Genomic DNA, 20,620 nt, shown 5'->3' on the forward strand with positions numbered 1-20,620 from the left:
TTGGCGATATCCAGGGACACCGCCAGTAGAACCCCACCGTGGTCAACCGCCTCATCCGAGAGGGCTTTGATGCGCGCGACCGCATCTACGGTCGACCTGCCCTCTCGGAATCCAAACTGATGCTCGGACAGGTCGGGTCCTACTCCTCGGAGGTGCTCGACGAGGCGAGCGCAGATGATGCGCTCGAAAAGCTTGTCAGCCTCGTCGAGCAGTACGATCGGACGGTAGGCTGATGGAGATTCCGCGGGACGCCCGTCCTTTTTTAGGAGGACGAGCCGGCCGGTTTTCCATATGGTCGGAAATTGGCCGGACCGTAGACAGGCGTCCAGTAGCCCGCGGAATCTCTCCCCTAGGGACCGCAGCGCCAAAGCCAGGACGCGTCCTGGGATCCCATCTGGACCCGGTGCCGTGTTTTTGGCTTTTAGCCTCCGCAGGGCTGCGTCTAGCTCTGCCTCCGTTACCGGAGGCACCCCGACTTCCGCACCCTCGAACCCTGCGAGCTGATGGGGAGGTGCCATTTCTGGGGGCTGGTGTTCCGGTCTGTTCGGAAACAAGTTGGAAACAACCACCCCCAGTAGTCGAAGCTCGAGACTCTCTGTCAAGGGGGGGGCCCAAGGGCGTAATTTACCCCTGACCGTCTTGTACGGCCTCCCCCATGGGTCTCGGTTTAGAGTCTCGAGAAGCTCCGCTCTGGCGCTCGCCTTCGCCTCGCAGATGGAGAGCTGCAGCGCCTTGACCGCCTCCCTGTAGGCACTGTACAGCCGCGTCTCCTCTTCAACGTCTCGGTGTCTGCGTCGACGGGACCGTGTGTACTGGCGTCTCGCTCTGTTGGAGCGGGATCGGAGTTCACCGATTTCTCGCGACCACCAGTACACTTGACGCTTCGGAGGCCGCGGCTTGGCTCGCGACATGCCTGCGTCACAGACTTGTGACATGGCTACGCGAAACCAGGCTGCCTCCTCCTCGGTCTCCACAGGCCCAGGAGATGTTGTCCAGGCCTGGACGAGGGACGCTATCTCCACCGCTTCACGATCCAGGCTGTTCAGGGCCCAACGAGGGTAAGGGGTCGCAGCACGGCCATTCGGACGACGATCCGTGTCTGTCGTGCCTCCGGAGGAGGTGGAGACATCAAACCGGATGTACAAATGGTCTGATAATGTCTCCACCGTCTCCAGTACTCTCCAGCCCCGGACGCGGGTCGCGAGTGCCGGGGTCGCGAAAGTAACGTCCACTATGGACTCTCCCTGCCAGCGCACGCAGGTGCTGGCCGACCCTCGGTTCAGAACCGACATATCGGTCATCGTCGCCCATTCCTCTAACAGGTCTCCACGAATGTCGGTTGCGGGACAGCCCCAGGCCATGGATTTGGCGTTTAAGTCCCCTGCGACAACTACCTGGCGCGGTTGGGTCTGCACAACAAGAGCCGCCAGCTGGCCGAGGAAGGCTTCGAACTCGGAGACTCTTCTGTTGGGGGAGAAATATACCCCGATCAGGGTAATTTCGCCCCAGAGGACAGCCACATAGCCATGGCCCCTCGACAACGTGGAGGGGGGCGGTATGCCCTCTACCCCTGCTTTTGTAATAATGGCCACCAAGCCATCCAGGTCCCCAGCCCAGTTGTGGCTGGGGGGGACGTAGTACGGCTCGGCGACCACGGCAACATCTATCGACCACTGCGCCATGGACTGCAGGAGGAGATCTTGCGCCCCGGCGCAGTGGTTTATGTTCGCCTGGAGGATCCGAGTAGTTGTCCTCGTCATTTAGGCGCATTGCTAGTCGGGCCCTCTTGTGCAGCCAGGGGCGCCGCCACTCCAGGAGTACCTGGTTTGCTGGTCGCCTTCCGGGACATGCGTTTTGGGGCTTTAGCCCCCATCGCGCAGGTACTGCTGCCGGCACTGTGGTCAGCAGGTTTGCCCGCTGCAGTGCACAGAGTGCAGTGGGGCGCGGCGGTGCAGTCCCTGGCCCGGTGACCGGATTGACCGCATCGGTAGCACTGGTCACTGCGGTCGATTTCTGAGGTGCACCCCTTCCTAATATGGCCAGGCACCAAGCAGCGGAAGCACCTCAGGGGTCGGGACTCCAGCAGCTTCACGTTTGCCGAAGCCCATCCGACGAGGAGTCGCCCCTCAGCCACTTTCTTGGCGGCTGCTACGGGGCAGCGAGCCCACGCTGTGCCCAGGCCTGTTGGCGCGCGGGAGATCCGGCCAACTTTCACTGCCTCCAGGGCACACCCTCCAACTTTCGCCACGGCAGCGGCGAGCTCTTCTTCTAACACCGAGTCATCCAGGCCGGAAATGCGCATCTCCGCGCATTTTACCGGCCTAGAGATGCGGACATCGGCCACATTAAGCGTCTCCCTCAGCTTGGCAGCAAGAGAGTCTGCTTGGTTGCCGCTGGTGGTGTCTGGGCCCGGGATCTCCAGGATTGCCGCCCCTGTCACTGCCCTACGGAACCTCAGACCGGTGATACCGAGCCCATCCAGGGAAATTTTGGACTTGGCCTCCGTAATCAACGTTCCGTAGGTAACGCCCCTCTCTTCTGCTCCCGTCTCCAGGGTGAGGACTACGGCCGCTGACCGCGGGGTGCGCAGTAGCGCCTTGGTCTTATTGCGACCCTTCCCTTCTTGCGCTTTCCGCGGTGCCGCCGGCTGTTGTGGCTTCGCAGTCGTCGCTGCTCCAACGGCAGTCTTCTTTTTATTCTTCTTACCCCGCTTGACCACAGTCGTCCATTCCTCTTCCGAGGCAGGCACTGTTGTCTGCAGCCGAGGCTGCCGGACTTGGGAAGCGGGGCCAGGAACACTCGTAGGACGCTTTTTGGGCCCCTCCTTCTTTTTGTTCTTCTTCGCAGCCCGCTTCGCACCCGCTGGGTTGGTAGGAGCTGGAGTGTGACCGGGGGGAGAGCTTCCTGCTTTGGAAGGTGTGAGAGCAGACGACACCTGAGTAGGTTGCTGTGGGAGCAGTCTCTCCTCCAGGGCGCTCAACCTTGTACCCATCATGTCACTCACCTTGGCCATGATATTGCGCTCTAGGTCACCTTGCTCCCGAGCAGGTGATGTCGCCGTCTCTTGGCGCGTCCCTTCGAGGCGCTGCCCAAGGCTAGCACGCAAGTCGCCCATCTCCTTACGGAGCTCGGCCATTTCCGCCTTAAGGCGAGCGTTTTCGGCGGCGAGCCTCCTCGTCTCATCGGAGACAGTCCGGCCCCTCATCTCACCGACAGCTTCCCGGATCGCAGCCACAGCCTCCTTCAGGATTCGTTGGTACGTGCCCTTTAGGTTTTTGGACTTGGTGGCCACGTCCTTGATAAGCCCCAGACTATCACGCACCTGCTGGTTTAGGGCCAGGACAGTGCGGTTTTCTTCGTCGTCTGACCCACTTGTCGTCCCAAACGAATCCGGATGGCGGGCAAGCCGTCTTAGCGTCACCATTTTGGACGCGGCCATCAGGTCCTCTTCAGTTTGCAGCTCGAGCTCCCGGCGCTTAGCCTTTTCCTTGGTTAGCCCGGCGTGGCGCGCCGTGGATGGTTGGCGGCCTGTTCCTCGCTTGGAGGGCCCCGAGGCGGACTTTCCTCGCTCCGCAAGATCGGAAGCCTCGCCGCTCGGCGATGCTCCCGTGTCGCTACCACTGCTTCGCTGCCTCTTCCGTCCTGCGGCCATTTGGGCAGTTAGCGAAACGTCGGATTCGGCGGTTTCCCCGTCGGTTGGCACCGGAGAGAAAAATACTCCGTCCCCAGGGAGGTCACCCGTGTCTATTCTCCTGGGGGAGAAGAACTCCTCCCTGCCAAGAGAGGGGACCCTTTCTGGCATGCGTTCTATTCGCACTACGGGTTGCCGTCTCTCACTAAGCCCCTTAGCGTGTTTGGGTGGGGAGCGTGTAGAGTCCACCGCTGTCCCCGGAGGCACGTCATCAACATGGAACACCCAGCGCCCCTGGGCGTCCAGAAGTGGCCGGAATCCATCTTTGGGGTGGCCAGTGGAGGCTCCTGCCTCCGCCGGACTGCTATTCTCCCCATCACCCCCTCCTTGCAGCCTCAATACCAAATCACTCTGCAAATCGGTGTCCATGAAGTGTTTGCTTGTGTTGTCGTTTCGGGATCGTGAGTGGTTTGCCCCCCCAGAATACGGAAGGCGGCATGTCGCCACAGCATGGGCGATTGCCCGTCCTGTGGCGACATGGAGGATTGGAACCTCCTGGGGTAGTTCTACATTTTCGTTTCCACTCATTTTGTATGCTATTTTGAGGAGGTATGCCCCTCCCTGACGTTTGTGACTGGACTCCCTCCAGCCACGCATCCCATCGGCACGTCAGACACACCTTGGGATTGGGGTGATTTTTATAGTGGTTTTCTTCCACTTCTTCATCCGCCGCGCTTGGTGGCCGGAGCCATCCCCACTCCTCACCCCGCCAGAGGTAATTTCTAATAGGGGACCTATTAGAAATTCCCAACAGGGACTTTGCAGCTCACACTGTGCCCTCTGCTATTCAGAGGGACACGCGGAGCCACCCGCCCAGCCACTCCTCAGGGTATCAATCAAGGAACTGCTCCTCGGGCAAAGATCCGGAATGTGGCCCCCGGCAGCCGTCATTGGAAGCCAAAAGCCCCCCAGACGCACAACAGATCCGCGCGGCATCCGGTGCGCGATCCTCCCGATCCGCTAACACCGCCGACCCGCCCGGAGAAATAGATCTGCAATTGGGTTTCACAGAAGCCCAATGCACAATCCTTCCAGACAGCTAGGCAATGTCAGAAAAGCAGAAGGCTCTCCAATCCGGCAACCACCCACATCCACGACGCGTCAGGGAGCCCTCAGCCTCCTCCCCAGACGTCCGCGCGCGAAACAGTGACTTAATTGACACTACATGCTGCTCTCATAGCTCCTCCTCTTTGCTCGTCCACTGCGCCGTCTGCTTATTCAGAGGGACGCGTGGAGAGCCATTCTCGGGCACAGAGCCCCCCAAATCCCCCCCCTGGTGTTTGGTTCGCGGGACTACGTCCTACCCCAGCACGACAACGGGCCGGGGCATTCCCCTATCCACCACCTGGGGACGCGCCACGTCGGGGTTCACCTCCCCGCCCACTCGGACACCCGAGCAGGTCCGTGGAACCTAACCTAACCTAACCTAACCTAACCTTTTTTTTTTTTTTTTTTTTTTTTTTTTTTTTTAAGAGGGGAAATGCGTTACGCATACCACCCGGCGCGGGGACGAGCCGGGTGGTTATGTGGGACTCCCTGTTGTGGGCTGATGAGACCCCAGGTATACCCACTAAAACCCCTCTGTTGGCCGCCTCATGGCTTTAAAGGCGAGGCACGGGAAACGGCCGGGACCATGCTTCCGGAACCCCGCCAGCGGCTGTCCGAACTCCGGACTCGACTTCGGAGGAACTGCGTTCCTCTACTCTAGAGTGTGCCATTTTTTGGCGCATTGGCCGTCCCAGGGACCCTCGTGTAGGCGACAGATGTCCCGAGCCTGCCGCCCACGGGTACCCTTAAGGGGGAAGTCGGCGGTTGTGCGCCAAACGCCTCCTTCCTACGCGCTTGCGGCGCATCGGTTGGGAGGCCGGATCTTCCTCCCTTTCTCTTTCCGCGGTCTCTTTTCTCGCCATCACGTCTTCGCAAAAAGAGACCATCGCTTTCCATGATCTGTCGCTGTCTGCCATAGTTTTCACCACGGCAGGCAGGGACAGGTCGTGCCCCACTACAGCCACGAGTGTGGCCCGCTGTTCAGTCCAAGCTGGGCATACAGCCAGCGTATGTTGTCCCGTGTCTTCGGCCGCGCCACACTCATGGCATATCGGCGTCGGTTCTCGGCCCAATCTGCACAGATATCGGCCAAAACATCCGTGTCCAGAGAGGACCTGCGTCACCCGGAATGTCATAGGGCCATGGTCCCGGTCAAGCCATTGTTTTAGGACCGGACGTATTGCCTCTATGGTCTGGTGGCCAGCAATTGGCTGCTCCAGTCTCTCCTCCCAAATGCCCACCATTTCCAGCCGAATTTCTTCACGCCGTCCATCTATTTCCCTCGGTGCTGGTGACTCATCCCTCTCGTGCATCTCCTCGCGCCAGCGGTAAACAGCTGCGAGGGCTCTTGCATCGAGGTCCCAGGGCAGGGATCCCGCTAAAGCACACGCAGCATCCGTAGATATGGTACGGTATCCCCGGATTACCCGCAGCGCCATTGCTCTTTGCGCTTTTCTCAACTGCGTAGAGTTTTGCCTTCCCAGGGCGTCAGCCCAGACGGGTGCGCCATATAAGGCCATGGAGCGCACGACTCCCGTGTACAAACGGCGGCATGAGGCCTTGGGCCCTCCCAAATTTGGGAGTATACGCCCTAGGGCCGCCGCTGCACTGAGCAGTTTTGGAGCCAAGCGTTGGAAATGGGCCTGAAAGTTCCATTTGCTGTCGAGTATAACGCCCAGGTAGCGCAGGGTCGGCTTGACAGCAATCGAGACCCCGCCTACTATAATTTGGGCTCCTACCGGAGGACCTCTACGGTGGCCATAAAAACAAATGGCCTCGGATTTCTGTAGGCCGACTTCCAGGCCCAACCGCCGTATTCGGCTGACAACGTGGGCAACACCCGCAGTTGCCAGAATTGCCGCATCGCGAAAACTGGGTCCGCGGGCCGTCACCAGCGTATCATCGGCATAGCAAAACACGTCTACTCCAGGAAGGTTTGCCCCCCGCAGGACCCAGTCGTAGCCGACATTCCAAAGTAGCGGGCCCAAAACCGATCCCTGAGGGACACCGCATTCCATCCTTTTCTGTCCCCAATTTCGCTGCCCAGGCCAGGTCACAAATCGCTCACTTAAATAGGCCCTGATAATATGGGCCAGGTGAGGCGGAACCCTGTGGTAGCGCAAGGCCTCGTTTATGGTTTCCCAGGGCATGGTATTGAAGGCATTGGCTATGTCTAACGACACAGCCAAGACAGCCTCTCCCCGAGAGACAGACTCCTGTGCCAGCCTTTTCACCTGCAGGATCGCGTCCACTGTAGAACGGCCGCTCCTGAAGCCGTATTGATTTTCGGCCAAGTCTGGGCCAACCCCTTGCAAATGCTTGATGAGACGGGACGCTATGATGCGCTCGAATAGCTTCCCCACCTCATCAAGCAAGACAATCGGCCGGTATGCCGAAGGCGAGTCAGCCGGGCGACCCTCTTTCTTTAGCAGGACCAGTTTCCCTGATTTCCATCCTACTGGGAAGCGGCCCTGCTCCAGGCATGCCGTGAAGAGACGGATAAGTCGCGGCTCCAGCTCTTTCAACGCGAGGGCCCAAGCGCGGCCAGGGACTCCATCTGGTCCAGGAGCAGTGTTTTTGGCTCGCATCTTAGTCACTGCTACGCCGAATTCAACTGCTGTTACAGGTGGCACTTCAGCTTCCTCCCCTGCGTCTGCTCGTGGTGGTGCCATTGCTGGCGGCCTGTTATTACCTCCCCTAGGGAACAATGCCGAGACCACGTCGCTGACAAATTCAGGTTCCAACGTTTGGGTGAGCGGGGGGCCCCAGGAGCGTAATTTGTTCCTGACGAGCTTGTAGGGCCGGCCCCAAGGATCCGCATTCAAGGTGTCGATGAATGCTTCCCTCGCAGCGTCTATGGCATTTCCTATGGCTGCTTTTAGGGACTTTTTTGCCTCCTTGTACAAGGCGTAGAGGTTTCTTTCCGCATCTTCGTCTGTTCGTCGGCGTCTCTGCCTTGTATACCGACGCCGCGCGGCTGTACAGTCCTTGTGCATTTGTGCAAGCTCAGCCGTCCACCAATACACCTTTCTTTTTTGTGGTGGAGGCTTGGCCCTGGGCATCGCCGTGTCGCATATTAGTGTCATGGCATCCCGGAACCAGGATGCTTCCGTCTCCACCACTACTTCGCCTTCCGGCGAAGGGAGCCAAGCTTGCACAATAGCCGCCTCTAAAAGAAGGTCTCGGTCCATTTTACCGAGAGCCCATTTTGGACCTCCGCCGCCAATCGGTAGCCTGCAATTATGGCCGACTTGAGCTACTGGCGACGTGGAGACGTCGTAACGGATGTACAGGTGATCGGACAACGTCTCCACGTCTACCAGTACCCTCCAATCACGGACACAGCGTGCCAGGGCGGCATTTGTGAAAGTCAGATCCACTATTGATCCGCCTTGTTGCCGCACGCACGTGTTAGTGTCTCCCTGGTTGGCTAGGGTCAGCCCTGACGCAATTGCCCACTCTTCAACGACCTCACCGCGCACGTCCGTCGCCGGCGAACCCCACGCAGTGGACTTCGCATTAAAATCTCCGGCGACGACCACTGACCCCCGGTCATAAAGCTGGCTGACTCGGGCGCCTACCTCCACCAGGAAACGTTCAAATTCGGCCAAACAGCGATTCGGAGAGAAGTAGATGCCGACGAAAGTGACACGTTCATAATTTGCCGCCACATAACCTTTCCCTCTTACGACGTTTTCGAATGTGCCTGTACCTCCTCTTGCCACCAAGGCGACAACTCCGTCCATGTCAGACACCCAATCGCTTCGCGGTGGAACCGAATACGGCTCAGCCACGACTGCCACATTTATACTCCACTGAGCCAGGGACTGGAAAAGCAAATCCTGAGCCCTGGCGCAGTGATTGAGGTTAGTTTGCAACACCTTTATTGTCATTAATTGTCGGTTGTTACGATCTCCATCTCAGCCTCTTCCACCGCACCGGTGGAGGGGATAACAGCCTGGGAGGGGGCCCGGGGGCCATCGCCAGCGTGTTTTGTCATTGGTTTGGGATTGGTGCATGCTTTGGACCCGATTTTATGGTCCGCAGGTTTTCCCGCAGCATGACACAAGATACATTGAGGTGATCCTGAGCAAGCTGACCTCTTATGTCCTGGTTGACCGCAGTTGTAGCAGTAGTTGCTGTAGTCTTCAGACGCTATGCATTGGGCCCCAGTGTGCCCCGTCTGTAGGCAACGAAAGCACCTCATGGGTCTTTCTTCCAGCAAGCTAACTTTAGCCGAGAGGCCCCAACCGAGTTCAAGGCGACCAGCCTGAGTGATTTTCTTGGCTGCCGTGACAGGGCAGCGCACCCACAGAGTGCCGAGTCTTCTAAGACCTCGACGAACCTCGCCGGTCTTTACCAGTGCTGCTGAGCATTGTCCGACGCTGGCGATCGCAGCTACTACCACCTCGGGCGATATTGAGTCGTCCAACTCTGTCAACCGGAGCTCTGCGCATTTGACCGGTCTTGATACCCGAACAGCTTCTGGGCCTAGTTTTTCCACCAGCGCTCTGGCCAGTTGGTCGGCCTTGTCACCACTGGTAGTTCCCGGGACCTCTAGAACGGTGCCCCCAGTGATAGCGCGCTTGATCCGTAAAGCAGTGATGCCGAGTCCAGCCAAATCGACCCTGCTCTTGGCCTCCGTAAGGACTTTCGCATACGTTACCCCCTTTTCTACTGCCTCTGGGAGCAGTGTCAAAACCACCGCTGAAGAACGCGGGGGTACCAATTTGCGCGCCTTCTTTGGTTGCTGTTTCTGTTTCGGTTGTGTTTTGGAAACAGCTTTGGTCGTCTTCTTTTTCCTTTTGCCCTTGGGGCCTACTTTTTGCCATTCTTCGCCTGTAGAGGGACATGCAGATGCTGGCTGGGTCCGAAAGGTCGCCGTGCTCTGGTTGACATTGGGCTGTGGGACAACGCTTTTCTTGCCCTTGCCCTTGCCCTTGCCGCTGATCTTTTGCGGCTCTTCAGTATAGTTTGGTGGTCCCTTCTTACCGGCGACAGGGACCACTGACTTCGCGGGCTTTTGGACGACGTTAGCAGCCGACTCTTTCCTCTTGTCGCTTGCTAGTGGTGGACGGAGACTTTGAGCTGGCAAAAGTCTGCCTTCCTTCTCTAAACCGTCAAATCGGGCATTAATCATGCTACCTACTTGCTTTGTAACAGCCTGGACAATGCTCTCTATGTCTAGGGCCGCAGTTTCGTTAGGCTTAGCCTTCTTTTTGGATGGCGCCGGTGGATGAGGTCCCGACGGCACAAATTGAGCCACGTTCATTTCCTCTGTGGGAAGCGAGCTCCGATGCGACATTTCAAAACGTTGCATGTCCTCGCGAATTTTCCGGAGTTCAGAGCGGACATCTGCCAGTTCCGCTTTAAGGCGCTTGTTCTCTGCCTCTAGTTGCCGGGTTTCGTCGGATACCGTGTGTGTCCTCAGCACCTCAAAGACCTTCTTCATTTCCTTGGCTGAGTCCTTCAGGGCCTTTTGAAAGGTGCCCTTAAGATGACTGGACTTTTGGGCCACCATGTCGATGGCTTCCAGGCTGGCACGGACGCGATCGTTAAGGTTCACCTCGTCGTCGGTGGACGTTTCCGATAATCTCACTTGGCGGGTACCTAAAGACCGACAAAATTTCTCCGCCTCTTCTTCGTTGCGAAGCCGCAGTTCTTCGCGCTTCGCCTTATTGGCCGCTTCAACAGCCTTTGCATAACGGACATATTCCCCCGTGGTGGGAGTCCGGCCTCTTCCTCTGCGTGTAGGCGCTACAATTGTCGAGGTACCAGGACCATCGTCAAAATTCGGCGACCTAGATCGCGACCTTTCATTTGAGGCCACAAGCTCGCGGTCGCAGCGGGTCAGCACCACCCGCAAATCCGGGAGAGATTCTCTCCGCGAGGGGGCCGCTGCGATCGGGGGCCCCGCCACGGCCTCCGTGGGCCGTGGGGCGGTCTCGAGTGGCTGCTCCGGCCCCGAGCACCCAGCTCTGGCTCGGGCCGCACCCACACAGTTTCCTCGTCCTCTCTTATTTGGCCCGTAGCCGGGCCTTGCTCCGGAGACGGAAGCATCGCCATCAGATGCCCCCGACCCGTCCTCCTCGCTCAGCAGCCGCTTCCGCACTTCCCCGGATTGGGCGGAGGTGGGACCATGCAGCGAGCCGTCGCAGTCGGTCGTCTCGCTTTCGGTGTCTGTTTGCAGCGGCGACCAGTAAACGTCCCCACCAGGCAGGTCGCGCATGTCCACTTTTTGGGGGGAAAAAAATTCCTCGCTACCTGACGGGAACATTTCCAGCCCGCCGCGAGCCCTTCTCCCACAAAATACCCTCGTGGGGATTGGCGTGGGCGACCGCACGTATTCCTGCGGTACCGCACGTAATCCATCTTTGGGGGGCCCAGTGGAGGCTCCTGCCTCCGCCGGACGGCTATTCTCCCCATCACCCCCTCCTTGCAGCCTCAAGACCAAATCACTCTGCAAATCGGTGTCCATGAAGTATTTGCTTATGTCGTCGTTTCGGGATCGTGAGTGGGTTGCCCCCCCAGAATACGGAAGGCGACATGTCGCCACAGCATGGGCGATTGCCCGTCCTGTGGCGACATGGAGGATTGGAACCTCCTGGGGTAGTTTTCCATTTTCGTTTCCACTCATTTTGAATGCTATTTTGAGGAGGTATGCCCCTCCCTGACGCTTGTGACTGGACTCCCTCCAGCCACGCATCCCATCGGCACGTCAGACACACCTTGGGATTGGGGTGATTTTTATAGTGGTTTTCTTCCACTTTTCCATCCGCCGCGCTTGGTGGCCGGAGCCATCCCCACTCCTCCTCCACAGCCACTCCTCAATCGAGAAACTGCTCCTCGGGCAAAGATCCGGAATGTGACCCCCCGCAGCCGTCATTGGAAGCCAAGAGCCCCCCAGACGCACAACAGATACGCGCGGCATCCGGTGCGCGATCCTCCCGATCCGCTAACACCGCCGACCCGCCCGGAGAAATGGATCTGCAATTGGGTTTCACAGAAGCCCAATGCACAATCCTTCCAGACAGCTAGGCAATGTTAGAAAAGCAGAAGGCTCCCCAATCCGGCAACCACCCACATCCACGACGCGTCAGGGAGCCCACAGCCTCCTCCAGCGCCTACGGGGGGAGGTCCCCAGACGTCCGCGCGCGAAACAGTGACTTGATTGACACTACACAGCTCCTCCTCTCTGCTCGTCCACTGCGCCGTCTGCTTATTCAGAGGGACGCGTGGAGAGCCATTCTCGGGCACAAAGCCCCCCAAATCCCCCCCCTGGTGTTTGGTTCGCGGGACTACGTACGTCCTACCCCAGCACGACAACGGGCCGGGGCATTCCCCTATCCACCACCTGGGGACGCGCCACGTCGGGGTTCACCTCCCCGCCCACTCGGACACCCGAGCAGGTCCGTGGACAAACCTAACCTAACCTAACCTAACCTAACCTTTTTTTTTTTTTTTTTTTTTTTTTTTTTTTTTTTTTTTTTACATGGGGAATGCTTCTACGCATACCGCCGGGCCGGGGGAGAAACCCGGACGGTTATGTGGGACTCAGGGCTGTAAAGAGGCCCCACTACCCACTAAACCCCATGGTGTCCTCTCGCCGCTATGGTTGCGGGGTTACGGGGAAGCTCGCGCAATGCGTCCGCGACCCCGCAGCGGCTATCCTGACTAGATCCATACCCATGTTTTTTTAATATCCGTCCCAGTGGAAGCGCTTCCGGGACACAAGGTCGCGCTTACCATCTCGGGAGCCAGCGTCATGGGCGGGGACGCCCCCATGCCCGCCGCCCGCTGGCTCTCATCAGGGCGGCAGGTTCCGCTCATGAGCGGCACGCCTGCGGCCTATGCGGCGGCGGCGCATTGGGTCAGCCTCGGCCCGGACTTCCCGTTCGCGCTCGGCCGCCTCCTTGTCTCCCATGACGTGCTCGCAGAACGTGAGCACAGTCTCCCACGCACTTTCGCTGCCCAGCATGGCCTGAACTACGGCTGGCAGCGAAAGGTCTTGCCCCACCTGGGCGACCAACTCCTCCCGTTCCTCGCCGAAAACTGGGCACTCAGCTAAGGTGTGTTGGGCCGAGTCTACGCCGGCTCCGCATTGGTGACACTCCGGTGTCGGTTCCCGCTGGGCAACCTTGTGCAGGTACCTGCCGAAACAGCCATGCCCCGACAGTACCTGCGTTAGTCTAAAAGTAAGGACACCGGAGCATCTTTCAACCCAGTCACGAAGGACTGGGCGTACGGCCTCTATAGTGCGGGAGCCAGCCCTCGGCCGTTCTAGCCGCTGCACCCACATCTCCGTCGCGTCTTCTAGCAGCTCGGTGCGCCGCTTCGCCACCTCCTGAGGTGCTTTCGGGTCACCCCGGGCTCGCGCCTCCCCGCGCCACTGGTACAGCGCCGCGAGGGCCCTCGCGTCCAGGTCCCAGGGCAGAGAACCGGCCAGCACGCACGCGGCTGCCGCGCTCACTGTGCGGTATCCTCTGATTACCCTCAGCGCCATTACCCTCTGCGGTCGTCGCAATTGGGCAATGTTGTGGCTGCTGAGGGAATCCGCCCATACTGGGGCACCGTACAGCGCCATTGAGCGCACCACACCCGTGTATAAGCGGCGGCATGAGGCCTTGGGCCCTCCCAGGTTGGGCAGTATACGCCCAAAGGCCGCCGCCGCGCGCAGTAATTTGGGTGCTAAACGCTCAAAGTGAGCCTTAAAGTTCCACTTGAACCGTCCAGATCACCCACCCAATCGTCACGGGGAGGGATCGAGTAAGGCTCTGCCACCACAGCAACGCCTATCATCCACTGCGCCATGGATTGAAACAACAGGTCCTGGGCCCTGGCGCAGTGGTTGAGATTCGCCTGGAGCACCCGAATAGCCATATTAATCCGTGGCCATTCGATCCTCCTCCAGAGCGTCCAACCTGCTGCTGGATGGCTGGTCAGGCTGGGACATGGCCCGGGAGCCAGTTCCAGCCTTCTTTCTCATCGCCTTCGGGCCAGGAGCTAGACAAGCCTTGGAGCCCAGCCTATGGTCTGCCTTTTTACCTGCGCTTTCACAGACAACACAGTGTGGCGGCGCGGAACAGCCGGCTGCTTTGTGGCCGGATTTGCCACAATGATAGCACAGATCAGTGCGATCAGCGTCGCAGGTGCATTGTGCCCTGACGTGACCCTTTTCAAGGCACTTGAAGCACCGCATGGGACGCTGATCAAGCAGCTTCACTGCGGCACGGACCCATCCTACCTGGAGTCGTCCGCGGTCAGTTTCCACCACCTTTTTGGCTGCCGTGACCGGGCAGCGAAGCCAGATTGTACCAAGACCGGAGGCATCTTGGCGGATTTCCCCTGCCTTTATCTGGCCCTCTGCGCAGCCGCCGATTTTAGCAACCGCTGCGACAACCTCGCCAGGCGACACCGAGTCGTCGAGCTCCGTGAGGCGCAGCTCCGTGCACTTTACCGGCCTGGAGACTCGAACGATGTCCTCCCCCAGCTTTTCAGCCAGCTCTTTGGCCAGCGAGTCGGCCTTCTCGTCATTGGTTGCCCCCGGCACTTCAAGGATCCTGGCGCCAGTGGCAGCCCGCTTGAATTTTATGGCAGTGATGCCTAGCCGTTCCAGGTCGATATTTTCCTTCGCCTTGGAAAGCACCTGCGCGTACGTTACTCCCTTCTCTTCAGCGTCCGGATGCAGCGTCAAAACTACCGCCGCCGAGCGAGGCGAGCGGAGTTTACGCGGCTTACGCTTGATAGCCTTTTGCTGCTGTGGTGCTGGTTGGGACGCGGAGCGCGATTTTGCCGTCGCCTTCTTCTTGCCTCGGGTCACCAAATTCCAGCCCTCGTTCATGGAAGCAGGGACTGATGGCAGGGGAGGAGGAGCTGATGTCGAGGGAGAAGATGGGTTTGTGGTGGCCTTAGCCGCTGTTGGGGCCGCGCTCTTCTTCCCTTTTCCCTTTCCTTTATTAGTTTTGCTGCCCTTTTGGGGCTCTTCGGTGAGATTCGGAGGGCTTCGCCTCGGAGTGGAGGTTGAAGCCGACCTGGGTCCACTTACAGCCGTCTTAATTACGGGCGCTGGCCCCTCCGCCATTTCTTGTGAAGCCGCCTGTGCGGCTTGTCGTCGCCTGTCAGCAGCCAACGGGGGCCGCATTGGTTGGGCCGGCAGGAGCCTACCCTCCAGCTCGAGAGCTCCAAACCGAGCGTCGAGCATCAGCCCCACTTGAGCCGTCATGGCCCGCACCATATCGTCCACACTGGAACGCTCAAGGGAACGGGCGGGCTGTGTCTGCTCCTTCGGCGGAGACGGGACCGGGGACGGGACCGGGGACTGTCTCCTAAATTGAGCCCGGAGTTCCGCTCTGAGCTGCTCCATTTCAGAGCGGAGCTCCTTCAGCTCCGCTCGCAGACGGTCATTTTGCGCCTGCAGACGCCGCGATTCTTCAGAGGACGTGCGATCTTTGATTTCCTCGAAAACGTCTCCTATACACTCGACGGCTTTTTTTAGAGATTTTACAAAGGTACCCTTTAGATTTGAGGACTTTGTGGCCACCAATTCTATTGCCCTCAGGCTGGTCTGCACCTGCTCAAATCGCGAGCTCGCAGAGTGCTCCTCCTCGTTTTGAGACAGGCACACAGCTCTATTGCCACTGCCAGGCAGGCTGCGAGTTGAGAGCGACCGCGCAAGGCTGGCTACCTCTTCTTCCGCCCTAAGGCTGACCTCTTCTCTTTTGGCACGGTTCAGCTCCTCCTTCGATCTGGCGAGGCCCTCGAATTGCCCTGTAGAAGGAGGCCTGCCGCGGCCTCTCTTTGTTTCGGTATCTGAACCCGAGCCGCCAAGGTTAGTTTTGCGTTTCCGCCAAAACCTGCTCTCCTCTATCGAACTACAGCTCATAGCCGAGTCTGAGTCTCCATCATCCTGTGCCGATTGCGAACGCATTGTGACGGGGCTACCTGTGTCAGACTGGTCCGCCTCCTTAAAGCCACTGCCAGCTTTGTCCGCTGTCTCTTCAGGTGCTTTAGGGGTCTTCGAACGCGACCTGAGCACCATGCGCTCCACCCGAACAGGCGTCTTCGCCTGCGTCCTGTCTTCTGAGGTTTGGCCCTGAGAAGGGCCGTTTGGGGTTTGGTCCTGAGAAGGACCGTTTGAGGTTTGGCCCTGAGAAGGGCCGTTTTGAGAGGTTTTTTCTATATCATCCATAAAAATCCCACGAGTAGGGAAGAACATAAAAACTCCACAGGGGCAGAGATTCCCAATACCCAAACAGTGGCCCTATTAACGCTGTGAGGTCGGGCGGTATCACAGGTTTGGTCTCTAATGACTGGTAGACACTCCAGCCGCTCCGAGGAGCATCCCGACGCGGAGAACCCTCACGCCAGGAGTTGTGGATTTTTATTGGGGTTTGCTCCCCTTGGCCCAGCCAATTAAGGCAAGGCCGCCGGTCCCAAAGGTAGGCCTAAAACATGACCAGAACCTACCCCGGGGTAACGGCTCGACCGACGGTGACCGCAGTCTGCACCACTAACTTCTACACCGAAGCTAGCAGCACCCGCCGCTCTGGGTGGTTTTTATAGAGGTTTCCGTCCTCGCAGTCCCTGTCCACAGACAGCGACCCTCGTGCCGGCCCCACGGGTCGGGTTACGAGTTGGCCGACAGCTGACCTGAGTCAACCGTCGCCCCCACCACGGGTAATTTTTAAAGAGGTTTTTTTTTCCTCGCAGCCCCACCCCAAAGGAAGGCGGCCCCCGCTCCTGGTACCTACGGACCAGGTTTGCGGTCTTGTGTCCCGTCCAAACACTTTCCCTCATCGGAGAGCGTGGAGGGATCCCTACCCACTGAGTTATTAGCCATTTAGCTGGCAATGCCCCCTTAGGGAAATTACCAGCCGATGCCCAGGGTGCACCAGCCCAGATGTTGCCCTTTCCACAGACCAAAGTCCAAGGAAACTGCAGCACACAGGCCAACGTGGAGGTTACTCAGCCCGCACCCCAACCTTTTTTTTTTTTTTTTTTTTCGTTGGAAAAATGCTTTATGCATACCCGCACACCCGGGGGAGGAGATGCGGGTTATGTGGGACTCGGCAAAGGTGCCGCTACCCACTAAAAAACCAACGGTATGCCTGCACGCCGCCGGTGGGGCGTGGCCACGGGTTCTCTAGAGTACGCAACCGCAGCCACGCCGGCGCCGCCCGCCTGTGCAGCGGGCCCTTCTCTTGTGGGGGGCTAGAGTGAGGCTTCTACCCCTGCCTCCTCAGAAGGCGCGTGGGCATACCACGCGCGCCCTCTCTGCGAGGCCTATGTAATGGGCAGCGACGCCCCCGCGCCGCTGCCCAGACCTCGCTAGGTGGGGGGGAGGAGATGGGCATACGCTCTCCTCCGGGCCCCTGTGCGCTTGCGGCGGATCGGGTGCGAGGCTGGGTTGGCCTCCCTTTCCCTCTCCGCCGCCTCCTTCTGCGACATTACATCCTCGCAGAAGGAGAGGACCGCTTTCCACGACCTCTCGTCGGCAACCATAGCCTTAACTACGGCTGGCAAGGAGAGGTCGTTCCCCACCACTGCCGCGAGTTCGCGGCGCTGCCCCTCCCAGGCTGGGCATTCCTCCAGGGTATGCTGCGCCGTGTCCTCGCCGCAGCCACACTGGTGGCACTCCGCCGTCTCCTCCCGTCTTGCGTACCGGTGCAGGTAGCTCCCGAAACAGCCATGCCCCGTGAGCACCTGCACCAGCCGGAAGGTTAGCGAGCCCCGCTCTCTCTCCAGCCAGTCTTGTAGGACCGGCCGGACCGCCTCGACAGTCCTGTGTCCTTCCTCGCGTCCAGCCAGTTGCTCCTCCCATTGGAGGACAATGGACTGCCGGACGAGGAGCTTTTGCGCCTCTACCTCCCTAGGCGCAGGATGGAACTCCCGCAGCCGGAGCTCCCTGCGCCACTCGTACAGAGACGCCTGGGCCTCCGCCTCCAGATCCCAAGGAGGCGTTCCCGCCAGCAAGCACGCCGCATCGTATGAGGTGGTGCGGTACCCGCGTACGACGCTGATGGCCATCGCCCTCTGAGCCTTTCTCAGCAGGGCGATATTTCGGGCCGCCAGATTCTCCGCCCAGATCGGCGCCCCGTACAGGGCCATCGATCGCACCACCCCCATATACAGACGGCGGCTCGCTACCTCCGGCCCCCCGATATTGGGCATCAGCCTCTTCAGTGCGGCCGATGCTGCCATTAGTCGGGGGGTCAGGCGGGCAAAGTGCTCGCGGAAGCTCCATCGGGAATCGAGGACAAGTCCAAGATATCTCATGTTGGACTTTACCTCGATTCGGGTGCCACCAACGATGATGCTGGATCCTGCAGGCGGCGCCTTCCGGGCTGCGTGGAAGCAGAGCGCCTCGGACTTGTGTAGCGCCACCTCCAGACCCAGCATCGTTATACGCCTCACCACCTGTGCCACCGTCACGGTGGCGAGGCGTGCTGCTTCCCGGTACGAGGTCCCCCGGGACGTGACCAGCGTGTCATCTGCGTAGCAGGTCACACTTGACCCCGGGAGAAGCTCCCCCCGCAGCACCCAGTCGTACCCAATGTTCCACAGGAGCGGCCCTAAGACCGAGCCCTGTGGAACACCGCACGTTGTCTCCCACCTTGTAAGCCCGCCACCCCGGACCGGATACTCCACACACCGCTCCGAGAGGTAGGACCCGACTATTTGGCACAAATAGGGAGGCACTTTGTGGTATTTCAGCGCCTCCCTAATGCACGACCACGGCAGGGTGTTAAAGGCATTGGCGATATCCAGGGACACCGCCAGGAGAACCCCACCGTGGTCAACCGCCTCATCCGAGAGGGCTTTGATGCGCGCGACCGCATCTACGGTCGACCTGCCCTCTCGGAATCCAAACTGATGCTCGGACAGGTCGGGTCCCACACCTCGGAGGTGCTCGACGAGGCGACAGCAGATGATGCGCTCGAAGAGCTTGTCAGCCTCGTCGAGCAATACGATCGGACGGTAGGCTGATGGAGATTCCGCGGGACGCCCATCCTTTTTTAGGAGGACGAGCCGGCCGGTTTTCCATATGATCGGAAATTGGCCGGACTGTAGACAGGCGTCCAGTAGCCCGCGGAATCTCTCCCCTAGGGACCGCAGCGCCAAAGCCAGGACGCGTCCTGGGATCCCATCTGGACCCGGTGCCGTGTTTTTGGCTTTTAGCCTCCGCACGGCTGCGTCTAGCTCTGCCTCCGTTACCGGAGGCACCCCGACTTCCGCACCCTCGAACCCTGCGAGCTGATGGGGAGGTGCCATTTCTGGGGGCTGGTGTTCCGGTCTGTTCGGAAACAAGTTGGAAACAACCACCCCCAGTAGTCGAGGCTCGAGACTCTCTGTCAAGGGGGGGGCCCAAGGGCGTAATTTACCCCTGACCGTCTTGTACGGCCTCCCCCATGGGTCTCGGTTTAGAGTCTCGAGAAGCTCCGCTCTGGCGCTCGCCTTTGCCTCGCAGATGGAGAGCTGCAGCGCCTTGACCGCCTCCCTGTAGGCACCGTACAGCCGCGTCTCCTCTTCAGCGTCTCGGTGTCTGCGTCGACGGGACCGTGTGTACTGGCGTCTCGCCCTGTTGGAGCGGGATCGGAGTTCCTCGATTTCTCGCGACCACCAGTACACTTGACGCTTCGGAGGCCGTGGCTTGGCTCGTGACATGCCTGCGTCACAGACTTGTGACATGGCTTCGCGGAACCAGGCTGCCTCCTCCTCGGTCTCCACAGGCCCAGGAGATGTTGTCCAGGCCTGGACGAGGGACGCTATCTCCACCGCTTCACGATCCAGGCTGTTCAGGGCCCAACGAGGGTAAGGGGTCGCAGCACGGCCATTCGGACGACGATCCGTGTCTGTCGTGCCTCCGGAGGAGGTGGAGACATCAAACCGGATGTACAAATGGTCTGATAATGTCTCCACCGTCTCCAGTACTCTCCAGCCCCGGACGCGGGTCGCGAGTGCCGGGGTCGCGAAAGTAACGTCCACTATGGACTCTCCCTGCCAGCGCACGCAGGTGCTGGCCGACCCTCGGTTCAGAACCGACATTCCGGTCATCGTCGCCCATTCCTCTAACAGGTCTCCGCGAATGTCGGTTGCGGGACAGCCCCAGGCCATGGATTTGGCGTTTAAGTCACCTGCGACAACTACCTGGCGCGGTTGGGTCTGCCCAACGAGAGCCGCCAGCTGGCCGAGGAAGGCTTCGAACTCGGAGACTCTTCTGTTGGGGGAGAAATATACCCCGATCAGGGTAATTTCGCCCCAGAGGACAGCCACATAGCCTCGACCCCTCGACAACGTGGAGGGGGGCGGTATACCCTCTACCCCTGCTTTTGTTATAATGGCCACCAAGCCATCCAGGTCCGCAGCCCAGTTGTGGCTGGGGGGGACGTAGTACGGCTCGGCGACCACGGCAACATCTATCGACCACTGCGCCATGGACTGCAGGAGGAGATCTTGCGCCCCGGCGCAGTGGTTTATGTTCGCCTGGAGGATCCGATTAGTTGACCTCGTCATTTGGCGCATTGCTAATCGGGCCCTCTTGTGCGGCCAGAGGCGCCGCCACTCCAGGAGTACCTGGTTTGCTGGTCGCCTTCCGGGACATGCGTTTTGGGGCTTTAGCCCCCATCGCGCAGGTACTGCTGCCGGCACTGTGGTCAGCAGGTTTGCCCGCTGCAGTGCACAGAGTGCAGTGGGGCGCGGCGGTGCAGTCCCTGGCCCGGTGACCGGATTGACCGCATCGGTAGCACTGGTCAGCCCGCACCCCAACCTTTTTTTTTTTTTTTTTTTTTTTTTTTTTTTAAGAGGGGAAATGCGTTACGCATACCACCCGGCGCGGGGACGGGCCGGGTGGTTATGTGGGACTCCCTGTTGTGGGCTGATGAG

The 20,620-nt window shown here is 59.5% G+C and overlaps 2 protein-coding genes across 2 annotated transcripts; both read right to left on the reverse strand.

The window, feature by feature from the left end:
* Positions 1-1,756: 1,756 nt before the first annotated feature.
* LOC134657680 (uncharacterized) lies at positions 1,757-4,060 on the reverse strand. The gene has a single exon (XM_063513242.1). It carries the CDS (start codon positions 4,058-4,060, stop codon positions 1,757-1,759), a length of 2,304 nt encoding a protein of 767 aa, XP_063369312.1.
* Positions 4,061-13,619: 9,559 nt separating this feature from the next.
* LOC134657681 (serine/arginine repetitive matrix protein 1-like) lies at positions 13,620-15,926 on the reverse strand. The gene has a single exon (XM_063513244.1). It carries the CDS (start codon positions 15,924-15,926, stop codon positions 13,620-13,622), a length of 2,307 nt encoding a protein of 768 aa, XP_063369314.1.
* Between the last annotated feature and the right edge of the window lie 4,694 nt (positions 15,927-20,620).

This window comes from Cydia amplana, chromosome 20, assembly GCF_948474715.1.
Source record: "Cydia amplana chromosome 20, ilCydAmpl1.1, whole genome shotgun sequence".
Classification (NCBI taxonomy): Eukaryota; Metazoa; Arthropoda; class Insecta; order Lepidoptera; family Tortricidae; genus Cydia; species Cydia amplana.